At 50.1% G+C, this 13,187-nt stretch overlaps 1 protein-coding gene across 3 annotated transcripts in view; it reads left to right on the forward strand.

Moving 5' to 3' along the window:
- The window catches only part of DCHS1 (dachsous cadherin-related 1), a 153,246-nt gene that overhangs the window by 91,396 nt on the left and 48,663 nt on the right, over positions 1-13,187 (forward strand). For all 3 annotated transcript variants that reach the window (XM_039497313.1, XM_039497304.1, XM_039497321.1), the window contains exons 10-11: positions 6,927-7,761; positions 9,311-9,550. In XM_039497313.1, coding sequence (XP_039353247.1) covers positions 6,927-7,761; positions 9,311-9,550 — 1,075 coding nt within the window. The remainder of the gene's footprint in view (positions 1-6,926; positions 7,762-9,310; positions 9,551-13,187) is intronic.

Raw genomic sequence — 13,187 nt, forward strand, 5'->3', positions numbered from 1 at the left:
CAGGGCCGGCTCCAGGCACCAGCGCAGCAAGCAGGTGCTTGGGGCGGCCAAAAAGGGGCGGCACATCTGGCTCTTTGGGGGCAATTCAGCGGCGGGTCCTTCAGTCCCTCTCAGAGGGAAGGACCTGCTGCCTAATTGCTGTTGAGAAGCGGCGGTGGTAGAGCTGCTGCCAAAGTGCCACCAGTTGCAGCTTCCTCCCCGCCACCACCCCGCCACCGCTTGAGGCGGCAAAAACGCTGGAGCCGGCCCTGCATATACTTGGGCAGCACCATCAGCCAGGATGGTAGAACAAGCCAGGACATCCAGAACAGAATCAGTAAAGCCAGGAACACCCTCAGGAGCTTAAATACGGTCTGGAAATCATCAAAATACAACACCAAAACCAAACTCAGGATTTATCAGAGCTGCATACTTTCAATACTACTTTATAGTGCAGAATGCTGGGGAATGACAAAGTATGACATGTCCAAACTGTCTTCATTCCATACAACCTTCCTCAGAAAAATCCTCCATATCTTTTGGCCCATAACAATCTCAAACCAAGACCTATTCACACAGTGCAGCCAATAAGATATGAGCATCATCATTACCAGGAGGTGTTGAAGATGGATTGGCCAAGTGCTTCAGATGGAAACTGATTCTCTCACCAGAATAGCAATAAGACGGATACCTGAAAGCAAGCAAAAACAAGACTGCCCAAAAATAGCATGGCAAAGAGTTCTGAAAGCTGGGCACAGCTGGGGAACCATTGAAAGACTTGCCAGAAACAGACAAGAGTGGAGGAGCCTCATCGCTGCCTTAAATGCCAGAGGTGTAATAGGTACTGTGACATTCTATATCTTGGGGGAGTGTCCTGTAACCCCCATATTCCTCATTTATATATAATTATGATCTTGCTTATAAAGCAGGCCGTGTGAGGTATCAGCGGAAATGTTATGATCTGCTAAAAGTCACACCATCCTAGCCACTATGGATGTAGAAGCCCTGTACACCAACATTCCACACAAAGATGGACTACAAGCCGTCAGGAATAGTATCCCCGATAATGTCACGGCAAACCTGGTGGCTGAACTTTGTGACTTTGTTCTCACCCACAACTATTTCAGATTTGGGGACAATTTATACCTTCAAGTCAGCAGGACTGCTATGGGTACCCGCATGGCCCCACAGTATGCCAACATTTTTATGGCTGACTTAGAACAATGCTGCCTCAGCTCTCGTCCCCAACACCCCTACTCTACTTGTGCTACATTGATGACATCTTCATCATCTGGACTCATGGGAAGGAGGCCATTGAGGAATTCTACCAGGATTTCAACAATTTCCATCCCACCATCAATCTTAGCCTGGACCAGTCCACACAAGAGATCTACTTTCTGGACACTACAATGCAAATAAGCAATGGTCACATAAACATCACCCTATACTGGAAACCTACTGACCACTATACTTACCTACATGCCTCCAGCTTCCATCCAGGCCACCATCACATTGTCTACAGCCAAGCTCTAAGATACAGACGCATTTGCTCCAGTCCCTCAGATAAATACAAACACCTACAGGATCTCTATCAATCATTCTTAAAACTACAGTACGCACCTGGTGAAGTGAAGAAACAGATTGACAGAGCCAGAAGGGCACCCAGAAGTCATCTACTACACGACAGGCCTAACAAAGAAAGTAACAGAATGCCACTAGCCATCACCTACAACCCCCAACTAAAACCTAAGAACATAAGAAAGGCCGTACCGGGTCAGACCAAAGGTCCATCTAGCCCAGTATCTGTCTTCCAACAGTGGCCAATGCCAGGTGCCCCAGAGGGAGTGAACCTAACAGGCAATGATCAAGTGATCTCTCTCCTGCCATCCATCTCCATCCTCTGACGAACAGAGGCTAGGGACACCATTCTTACCCATCCTGGCTAATAGCCGTTTATGGACTTAGCCACCATGAATTTATCCAGTCCCCTTTTAAACATTGTTATAGTCCTAGCCTTCACAACCTCCTCAGGTAAGGTGTTCCACAAGTTGACTGTGCACTGCGTGAAGAAGAACTTCCTTTTATTTGTTTTAAACCTGCTGCCTATTAATTTCATTTGTTGACCCCTAGTTCTTGTATTATGGGAATAAGTAAATAACTTTTCCTTATCCACTTTCTCAACATCACTCATGATTTTATATACCTCTATCATGTCCCCCCTTAGTCTTCTCTTTTCCAAGCTGAAGAGTCCTAGCCTCTTTAATCTTTCCTCGTATGGGACCCTCTCTAAACCCCTAATCATTGTAGTTGCCCTTTTCTGAACCTTTTCTAGTGCTAGAATATCTTTTTTGAGGTGAGGAGACCACATCTGTACACAGTATTCAAGATGTGGGCGTACCATGGATTTATATAAGGGCAATAATATATTCTCAGTCTTATTCTCTATCCCCTTTTTAATGATTCCTAACATCCTGTTTGCTTTTTTGACCGCCTCTGCACACTGCGTGGACATCTTCAGAGAACTATCCACGATGACGCCAAGATCTTTTTCCTGACTCGTTGTAGCTAAATTAGCCCCCATCATGTTGTATGTATAGTTGGGGTTATTTTCTCCAATGTGCATTATTTTACATTTATCCACATTAAATTTCATTTGCCATTTTGTTGCCCAATCACTTAGTTTTGTGAGATCTTTTTGAAGTTCTTCACAATCTGCTTTGGTCTTAACTATCTTGAGTAGTTTAGTATCATCTGCAAACTTTGCCACCTCACTGTTTACCCCTTTCTCCAGATCATTTATGAATAAATTGAATAGGATTGGTCCGAGGACTGACCCTTGGGGAACACCACTAGTTACCCCTCTCCATTCTGAGAATTTACCATTAATTCCTACCCTTTGTTCCCTGTCCTTTAACCAGTTCTCAATCCATGAAAGGACCTTCCCTTTTATCCCATGACAGCTTAATTTACGTAAGAGCCTTTGGTGAGGGACCTTGTCAAAGGCTTTCTGGAAATCTAAGTACACTATGTCCACTGGATCCCCCTTGTCCACATGTTTGTTGACCCCTTCAAAGAACTCTAATAGATTAGTAAGACACGATTTCCCTTTACAGAAACCATGTTGACTATTGCTCAAGAGTTTATGTTTTTCTATGTGTCTGACAATTTTATTCTTTACTATTGTTTCAACTAATTTGCCCGATAGCGACGTTAGACTTACTGGTCTGTAATTGCCGGGATCACCCCTAGAGCCCTTTTTAAATATTGGCGTTACATTAGCTAACTTCCAGTCATTGGGTACCGAAGCCGATTTAAAGGACAGGTTACAAACCTTAGTTAATAGTTCATAACTTCACATTTGAGTTCTTTCAGAACTCTTGGGTGAATGCCATCTGGTCCCGCTGACTTGTTAATGTTGAGTTTATCAATTAATTCCAAAACCTCCTCTAGTGACACTTCAATCTGTGACAGTTCCTCAGATTTGTCACCTACAAAAGCCAGCTCAGGTTTGGGAATCTCCCTAACATCCTCAGCTGTGAAGACTGAAGCAAAGAATCCATTTAGTTTCTCCGCAATGACTTTATCGTCTTTAAGCGCTCCTTTTGTATTTTGATCATCAAGGGGCCCCACTGGTTGTTTAGCAGGCTTCCTGCTTCTGATGTACTTAAAAAACATTTTGTTATTACCTTTGGAGTTTTTGGCTAGCCGTTCCTCAAACTCCTCTTTGGCTTTTCTTATTACACTCTTGCATTTAAGTTGGCAGTGTTTGTGCTCCTTTCTATTTGCCTCACTAGGATTTGACTTCCACTTTTTAAAGGAAGTCTTTTTTATCTCTCACTGCTTCTTTTACATGGTTGTTAAGCCACGGTGGCTCTTTTTTAGTTCTTTTACTGTGTTTCTTAATTTGGGGTATACATTGAAGTTGGGCCTCTATTATGGTGTCTTTAAAAAGGGCCCATGCAACTTGCAGGATTTCACTTTAGTCACTGTACCTTTTAACTTTTGTCTAACTAACCCCCTCATTTTTGTATGGTTCCCCCTTTTGAAATTAAATTCCACAGTGTTGGGCAGTTGAGGTGTTCTTCCCACCACAGGGATGTTGAATGCTATTGTATTATGGTCACTATTTCCAAGTGGTCCTGCTATAGTTACCTCTTGGACCAGCTCCTGCGCTCCACTCAGGATTAAATCTAGAGTTGCCTCTCCCCTTGTGTGTTCCGGACCAGCTGCTCCATGAAGCAGTCATTTAAAGTATCGAGAAATTTTATCTCTGCATTTCATCCTGAAGTGAAATGTTCCCAGTCAATATGGGGATAATTGAAATCCCCCACTATTATTGGGTTCTTAATTTTGATAGCCTCTCTAATTTCCCTTTGCATTTCATCATCACTATTACTGTCCTGGTCAGGTGGTCGATAATAGATCCCTAATGTTATATTTTTACTAGAGCATGAAATTTCTATCCATAGAGACTCTATGGAACATGTGGATTCGCTTAAGATTTTTACTTCATTTGAATCTACACTTTCTTTCACATATAGTGCCACTCCTCCCCCTGCATGACCTGTTCTGTCCTTCCGATATATTTTGTACCCTGGAATGATTGTGTCCCATTGATTGCTCTCAGACCACCAGGTTTCTGTGATGCCTATTATATCTATATCCTCCTTTATCACAAGGCACTCTAGTTCACCCATCTTATTATTTAGACTTCTGGCATTTGTGTACAAGCACTTTAAAAACTTGTCCCTGTTTATTAGCCTGCCTTTTTCTGATGTGCCAGATTCTTTTTTATGTGACTGTTTATCATCTGATCCGGCCCTTACATTATCCTCTTCCGTCCTCTGCTCCTGACTATAACCTGGAGATTCTCTATGATCAGACTCTCCCCTAAGAGAAGTCTGTGTCCGATCCACATGCTCCTCTGCAGCAGTCGGCTTTCCCCCATCTCCTAATTTAAAAACTGCTCTACAACCTTTTTAATGTTTAGTGCCAGCAGTCTGGTTCCACTTTGGTTTAGGTGGAGCCCATCTCTCCTGTATAGGCTCCTCCCATCCCAGAAGTTTCCCCAGTTCCTAATGAACATGAACCCCTCCTCTCTACACCATCGTCTCATCCACGCATTGAGACTCTGAAGCTCTGCCTGCCTACCTGGCCCTGCGCGTGGAACTGGGAGCATTTCTGAAAATGCCACCATAGAGGTCCTGGATTTCTGTCTCTTCCCTAGCAGCCTAAATTTGGCTTCCAGGACATCTCTCCTACCCTTCCCTATGTCATTGGTACCTACATGTACCACGACCACCGGCTCCTCCCCAGCACTACACATAAGTCTATCTAGATGCCTCGAGAGATCCGCAACCTTCGCACCAGGCAGGCAAGTCACCATACGGTTCTCCCGGTCATCACAGACCCAGCTATCTACATTTCTAATAATCGAATCTCCCATTACTAACACCTGCCTTTTCCTAGAAACTGGAGTTCCCTCCCCCGGAGAGGCAACCTCAGTGCAAGAGGCAACCCCAGCACCATCTGGAAGGAGGGTCCCAACTACGGGAAGGTTTCCCTCTGCTCCCATTGACTGCTCTACTTCCCTGGGCCGTTCTTCCTCCTCAACAGCACAGGAGCTCTCTGAGCAGAGGTGGGACAATTCTACAGTGTCCCGGAAAGCCTCATCAACATACCTCTCTGCCTCTCTTAGCTCCTCCAGTTCTGCCACCCTGGCCTCCAAAGTCCGTACATGGTCTCTGAGGGCCAGGAGTTCCTTGCACCGATTGCACACATACACCACCCACCCACAGGGCAGGTAATCATACATGCTACACTCAGTGCAATAAACTGGATAGCCCCCACTCTGCTGCTGGGCTTCTGCCTGCATTATCTCCTAGTTAGTGGAAGGGTGGTTTACAGAAAGGAGTTTTGGAATGTGATTCGGTTAACCTCTCCAATGCATCATCAAGGATCTACAACCTATCCTGAAGGACGATCCCTCACTCTCACAGACCTTGGGAGAAAGGCCAGTCCTCGCTTACAGACAGCCGCCAACCTGAAGCAAATACTCACCAACAACTACACACCACACAACAAAAACACTAACCCAGGAACCAAACCCTGGTGCCAACTCTGTCCGCATATCTATTCAAGGGAAGTGACCCCAGCTCCTTTACCCCACCTGTGCCAGCCTTTTGTTCTATTGCACATGCCAAAACCTTTTCCTATATGCCTTAGGCCTTAGGCCACGGTAGGCAATAGGCAGACCGTGGGCCAAATCCGGCCTGCCAGGCACTTTTGAACAGACCGTGAAATCTTTGACCTGGACAAAAATAATTGATTACTTCTGCCTTCAGGGTTAGCTCAAACCTAAGCAATAAGATTCTTTTGAACTGTTCATAGTTCCCAGTCTCAGTTCTGTTCAGTTGAATATAGGTGTCAATGGCTCTGGGACCCAGTAAAGGAGTGAGGCAACGCATCCCCACTACTGCCCCACAGCTCCCCCCTCCCGCCTCACATCCCCACTACTGCCCCCACAGCTCCCCCTTCTGCCTCACATCCCCACAGCTACTCCTCCTGCCTCACATCCCCACTACTGCCCCCACAGCTCCCCCTTCCACCTCACATCCCCACAGCTACTCCTCCTGCCTCACATCCCCACTACTGCCTCACAGGTCCCCACTCCCATCTCACATCCCCGCTACTGCCCCCACAGGTCCCCACTACTGCCCCACAACGCCCCCCTTCCACCTCACATCTCCACTACTGCCCCACAGCTCCCCCTCCTGCCTCACAGGTCCCCCCTCCCGCCTCACATCCCCATTACTTCCTCACAACCTCCCCTCCCGCCTCACATCCTCACTGCTGCCCCACAGCTCCCCCCCTCCCACCTCACCTCTTCCAATCCCGCAGGTCCCACTTCAGACTCTCACTCTCCTTTCCCTTCTCTCCACCTGCAGGTGCTGCCATCCTCCCGGGTGCTGCCACAGCCAGACGCCACAGTGGTTACACTGCACCTGGTAGAAGGAGTCAGACCCGGCTCAGTGATTGGCTCGGTGGCACCGCCTGAGGCCTCTGCACAGGGGCATCTGACTTACACCCTCCTGGGAGGGGGTGGGGATGGCACTTTTGTGGTGGACAGCGTGACGGGGGAGATATACGTAGCGCGGGAGCTGGACTATGAGGTTGGGGCACAGCACACACTGCATGTCAGTGCCGAGGACACGCAGCACGGCTACCTTGCCAGCCGGCTGGTGCTGGTGCAGATCCAAGTGCAGGACTGTAACGACCAGGCACCTGCCTTTCCCGAGGACCCCATCACTATTGTGGTGCCCGAGAACACCCAGGCCGGCACATCCATCTTCACCTTCCAGGCCGTAGATGGAGACGGTGCTGGCCCCAACAGCCAGGTGTGCTACAGGCTGCTGCGCCAGGAGCCTCCTGGCTCCCACTTCCAGCTGGATGCCCACTCTGGGCTGCTGAGCCTCCAGCAGGGGCTGGACCGCGAGGCTGCCCCCTCCTTTTTGCTGGTGGTGGAGGCCACAGACCAGGCCCGCAACGTCAGCCAGCGCCGCTCCGCTGCCGTCACTGCCCGTGTCTTTGTGACAGATGAGAACGACAACGCACCCATCTTCCTCTCGCCAGCCACCGTTAGCATCATGGAGGACCAGCCCACTGGCTTTATGGTGCTGCATATAGTGGCACGGGATGGGGATCTGGGCGAGAATGGGCGGGTGAGCTACACGCTGCAGGCAGGCAACGCTGAGGGGCGGTTCCACCTGAACCCCAGCACAGGTAAGAGGGGCCTATGGAGATGCTGGGGCTGTGGGGGAGGGGAGGGGAAGGGACACGGGAGACACAAGAGGGGAAGAGGTGATGGAGGGGGGGGGTGGGTGGGGACACAGGAGACAGAAGGGGAAGGGGAAGATGTGACCGATGTGGGGAGGAAGGGACACAGGAGACACAAGGGGGAAGGGAAGAGGTGACGGATGTGGGGAGGAAGGGACACAGGAGACAGAAGGGGGAAGGGAAGAGGTGAGGGATGTGGGGGAGGGGAAGGGACACGGGAGACACAAGGGGCAAAGGGGAAGAGGTGATGGATGTGGGGAGGAAGGGACACAGGAGACACAAGGGGCGGAGGGGAAGAGGTGATGGATGTGGGGGTGGGAGGGGACACAGGAGACAGAAGGGGAAGGGGAAGAGGTGATGGATGTGGGGAGGAGGGACACGGGAGACACAAGGGGCAAAGGGGAAGAGGTGACGGATGTGGGGAGGAAGGGACACAGGAGACACAAGGGCGAAGGGAAGAGGTGACAGATGTGGGGAGGAAGGGACACAGGAGACACAAGGGGGAAGGGGAAGCGGTGACGGATGTGGGGGAGGGGAAGGGACACAGGAGACACAAGGGGCGAAGGGGAAGAGGTGACGGATGTGGGGGAGGGGAAGGGACACAGGAGACACAAGGGGAAGGGAAGAGGTGACAGATGGGGGTGGGAGGGGACACAGGAGACAGAAGGGGGAAGGGGAAGAGGTGACGGATGTGGGGGAGGGGAAGGGACACGGGAGACACAAGGGGGGAAGGGGAAGAGGTGACGGATGTGGGGGGTGGGAGGGGACACAGGAGACACAAGGGGGGAAGGGGAAGAGGTGACGGATGTGGGGAGGAAGGGACACAGGAGACACAAGGGGGGAAGGGGAAGAGGTGACGGATGTGGGGGGTGGGAGGGGACACGGGAGACACAAGGGGCGAAGGGGAAGAGGTGATGGATGTGGGGGGTGGGAGGGGACACGGGAGACACAAGGGAAGGGAAGAGGTGACGGATGTGGGGGTGGGAGGACACGGGAGACACACGGGGCGAAGGGGAAGAGGTGATGGATGTGGGGGGTGGGAGGGGACACAGGAGACACAAGGGGGGAAGGGGAAGAGGTGACGGATGTGGGGGAGGGGAAGGGACACGGGAGACACAAGGGGGGAAGGGAAAGAGGTGAGGGAGGTGGGGGAGGGGAAGACAGGTAGACACAAGGGATAAGGAGAATCTGGGAGGCCTGGGTACTGAGTGGGAGGATGGTGGCAGTGGTGACAGTAGATTCTTGACCCAGCCTGCAGTGAGTAAGAGATTTCCCATGGGGCCCAAGAGGGAGGAGGTGCCCGACCACAGCATGAGGGACAGAAACAGGTAGATGCCAGCATGTGCAGGGAATGCTGGGTGTGGCTCCGCAGCCCAAGGTGTGGCGTTTGTAGTGCCGTGGGCCACCAAGCGTGGAGCCTGACCTCAGTGACCCTGACTCAGCCCAGCCGCCTGTGACTCTATCCCAGGCTTAGCCTGTTCTGGTGTCTCCCCAGGTGCCCTCTCCATTGTGCGTGCTCTGAACCGTGAGGAGGTGTCTCAGCACAACCTGACAGTGGTGGCCATGGACCACGGCTTCCCGCGCCGCTCGTCCATGCAGCTGCTGACAGTGCTGGTGCTGGACGTTAATGATGAGGCACCTGCCTTCGAGAGGGCTGAGTATGAGGCCAGTGTCATGGAGAATCTGCCAGCGGGCAGCCCTGTGCTGCAGCTGCTGGCCACAGACTGCGACCTGGGTGAGAGCCTTGGGGCTGGAACAGGTGGCCCTGGGGGGAAAGGGGGTTGGCTGGGTCAATGCTGCGCCAAAGGAATTGGCCTAGGGGCTGAAGAGAACGTGATCACCACAGGCCTTCCAGTATCCAGGGAGTCCCAGGGTCAGGCGCCTTTCCTGGGGGAGATGAGGGAGCCAATCCCTAAGCATTGAGGGGCATCTGAGAATGGAGCCCTGTCACACTAGACCCACACCAATCCATGTCACAATCACCTTTGCCCCCACAGTGTGGCCTTGGCCTGAGGGATGATTGGAATGTTGGTGTGGATGGGTACAGCTTGCTCAGGAAGGATAGACAGGGGAAAAAGGGAGTAGGTGCTGCCTTATATATTGTACACACTTGGACTGAGGTGGAGTTGGACATAGGAGACAGAAGTGTGGAGAGTCTCTGGGTTAGGCTAAAAGGGGTAAAAAACAAGGGTGCTGTCATGCTAGGAGTCTAACATAGTGAATGCTAATGGGAAGGGGATAGGTTTGGAAGATAAAATAATTGGGTTTGTTTAGTTTGGAAAAGAGAAGGCTGAATGGGGACATGATAGCAGTTTTCAGGTATTTAAAAGGGTGTCATAAGGAGGAGGGAGAAAACTTGTTCATCTTAGCCTCTAAGGATAGAACAAGAAGCAATGGGCTTAAACTGCAGCAAGGGAGGTTTAGGTTGGACATTAGGAAAAAGTTCCTAACTGTCAGGGTGATTAAACACTGGAATAAACTGCCTAGGGAGGTTGGGTTAGGGTTAGGATAAATCTCTATCAGGGATGTTCCAGATAGTATTTGGTCCTGCCATGAGGGCAGCGGACTGGACTCGACCTCTCGAGGTCCCTTCCTGCCCTACAATCTATGAATGACTATCACCAGGCAGCAATCCCTCCCCACTCTCTCCTCACCCCAAGCCTGGCCAGGTCCCCCTTAGCCTGGCCACAGCTGTCTCCTTTCCTCAGCCTTCCTGACATAGAATCATAGAATATCAGGGTTGGAAGGGACCTCAGGAGGTCATCTAGTTCAACCCCCTGCTCAAAGCAGGACCAATCCCCAACTAAATCATCCCAGCCAGGGTTTTGTCAAGCCTGACCTTAAAAACCTCTAAGGAAGGAGATTCCACCACCTCCCTAGGGAACCCATTCCAGTGCTTCACCACCCTCCTAGTGAAAAAGTTTTTCCTAATATCCAACCTAAACCTCCCTCCCCACTGCAACTTGAGACCATTACTCCTTGTTCTGTCATCAGGTACCACTGAGAACAGTCTAGATCCATCCTCATTGGAACCCCCTTTCAGGTAGTTGAAAGCAGCTATCAAATCCCACCTCATTCTTCACTTCTGCAGACTAAACAATCCCAATTCCCTCAGCCTCCCCTCATAAGTCATGTGCTCCAGCCTCCTAATCATTTTTGTTGCCCTCTGCTGGACTCTTTCCAATTTTTCCACATCCTTCTTGTAGTGTGGGTCCCAAAACTGGACACAGTACTCCAGATAAGGCCTCACCAATGTTGAATAGAGGGGAATTATCTTTTGGCCCAATCCTCTAATTTGTCTGGGTCCCTCTGTATCCTATCCCTACCCACCAGCGTATCTATCCCTCCTCCCAGTTTAGTGTCATGTGGAAACTTGCTGAGGGAGCAGTCCACGCCATCCTCCAGATCATTAATGAAGATATGGAACAAAAACGGCCCCAGGACCAACCCTTGGGGCACTCCACTTGATACCGGCTGCCAACTAGACATGGAGCCATTGATCACTACCCGCTGAGCCCAACAATCTAGCCAGCTTTCTATCCACCTTATAGTCCATTCATCCAGCCCATACTTCTCTAACTTGCTGGCAAGAATACTGTGGGAGACCGTATCAAAAGCTTTGCTAAAGTCAAGGAATAACACATCCACTGTTTTCCCCTCATCCACAGACCCAGTTATCTCCTCATAGAAAGCAATTAGGTTAGTCAGGTATGACTTGCCCTTGGGGAGTCCATGCTGACTGTTCCTGATCACTTTCCTCTCCTCTAAGTGCTTCAGAATTGATTCCTTGAGGACCTGTTTCATGATTTTTCCAGGGACTGAGGTGAGGCTGACTGTCCTGTAGTTCCCTGGATCCTCCTCCTTACCTTTTTTTAAAGATGGGCACTACATTAGCCTTTTTCCAGTCATCTGGGACCTCCACGGATTGCTAGGAGTTTTCAAAGATAATGGCCAATGGCTCTGCAATTACATCCACCAACTCCTTTAGCACCCTCGGATGCAGCGCATCCAGCCCCATGGACTTGTGCTTGTCCAGCTTTTCTAAATAGAATCATAGAATCATAGAATCTCAGGGTTGGAAGGGACCTCAGGAGGTCATCTAGTCCAACCCCATGCTCAAAGCAGGACCAATCCCAACTAAATCATCCCAGCCAGGGCTTTGTCAAGCCTGACCTTAAAAACCTCTAAGGAAGGAGATTCCACTACCTCCCTAGGTAACCCATTCCAGTTCTTCACCACCCTACTAGTGAAAAAGTTTTTCCTAATGTCCAACTTAAACCTCCCCCTCTGCAACTTGAGACCATTACTCCTTGTTCTGTCATCTTCTACCACTGAGAACAGTCTAGATCCATCCTCATTGGAACCCCCTTTCAGGTAGTTGAAAGCAGCTATCAAATCCCCCCTCATTCTTCTCTTCTGCAGACTAAACAATCCCAGTTCCCTCAGCCTCCCCTCATAAGTCATGTGCTCCAGCCCCCTAATCATTTTTGTTGCCCTCCGCTGGACTCTCTCCAATTTATCCACATCCTTCTTGTAGTGTGGGGCCCAAAACTGGACACAGTACTCCAAATGAGGCCTCACCACTGCTGAGTAGAGGGGAATGATCACATCCCTCGATCTACTGGAAATGCCCCTACTTATACAACCCAAAATGCCATTAGCCTTCTTGGCAACAAGGGCACACTGTTGACTCATATTCAGCTTTTCGTCCACCATAACCCCTAGGTCCTTTTCTGCAGAACTGCTGCCCATCCATTCGGTCCCTAGTCTGTAGCAGTGCATGAGATTCTTCCGTCCTAAGTGCAGGACTCTGCACTTGTCCTTGTTGAACCTCATCATATTTCTTTTGGCCCAATCCTCTAATTTGTCTAGGTCCGTCTGTATCCTATCCCTACCCTCCAGCGTATCAACCACTCCTTCCAGTTTAGTGTCATCTGCAATCTTGCTAAGGGTGCAGTCCACACCATCCTCCTGATCGTTAATGAAGATATTGAACAAAACCGGCCCCAGCACCGACCCTTGGGGCACTCCACTTGATACCGGCTGCCAACTAGACATGGAACCATTGATCACTACCCGTTGAGCCCGACCATCTAGCCAGTTTTCTATCCACCTTACCGTCCATTCATCCAGCCCATACTTCTTTAACTTGCTGGCAAGAATACTGTGGGAGACTGTATCAAAAGCTTTGCTAAAGTCCAGAAATAGCACATCCTCTGCTTTCCCCTCATCCACAGAGCCGGTTATCTCATCATAGAAGGCAATTAGGTTAGTCAGGCATGACTTGCCCTTGCTGAATCCATGCTGACTGTTCCTGATCACTTTCCCCTCCTTTAAGTGGTTCAGGATTGATTCCTTGAGGACCTGTTCCA

This window comes from Mauremys reevesii, linkage group 1, assembly GCF_016161935.1.
Source record: "Mauremys reevesii isolate NIE-2019 linkage group 1, ASM1616193v1, whole genome shotgun sequence".
NCBI lineage: Eukaryota > Metazoa > Chordata > Testudines > Geoemydidae > Mauremys > Mauremys reevesii.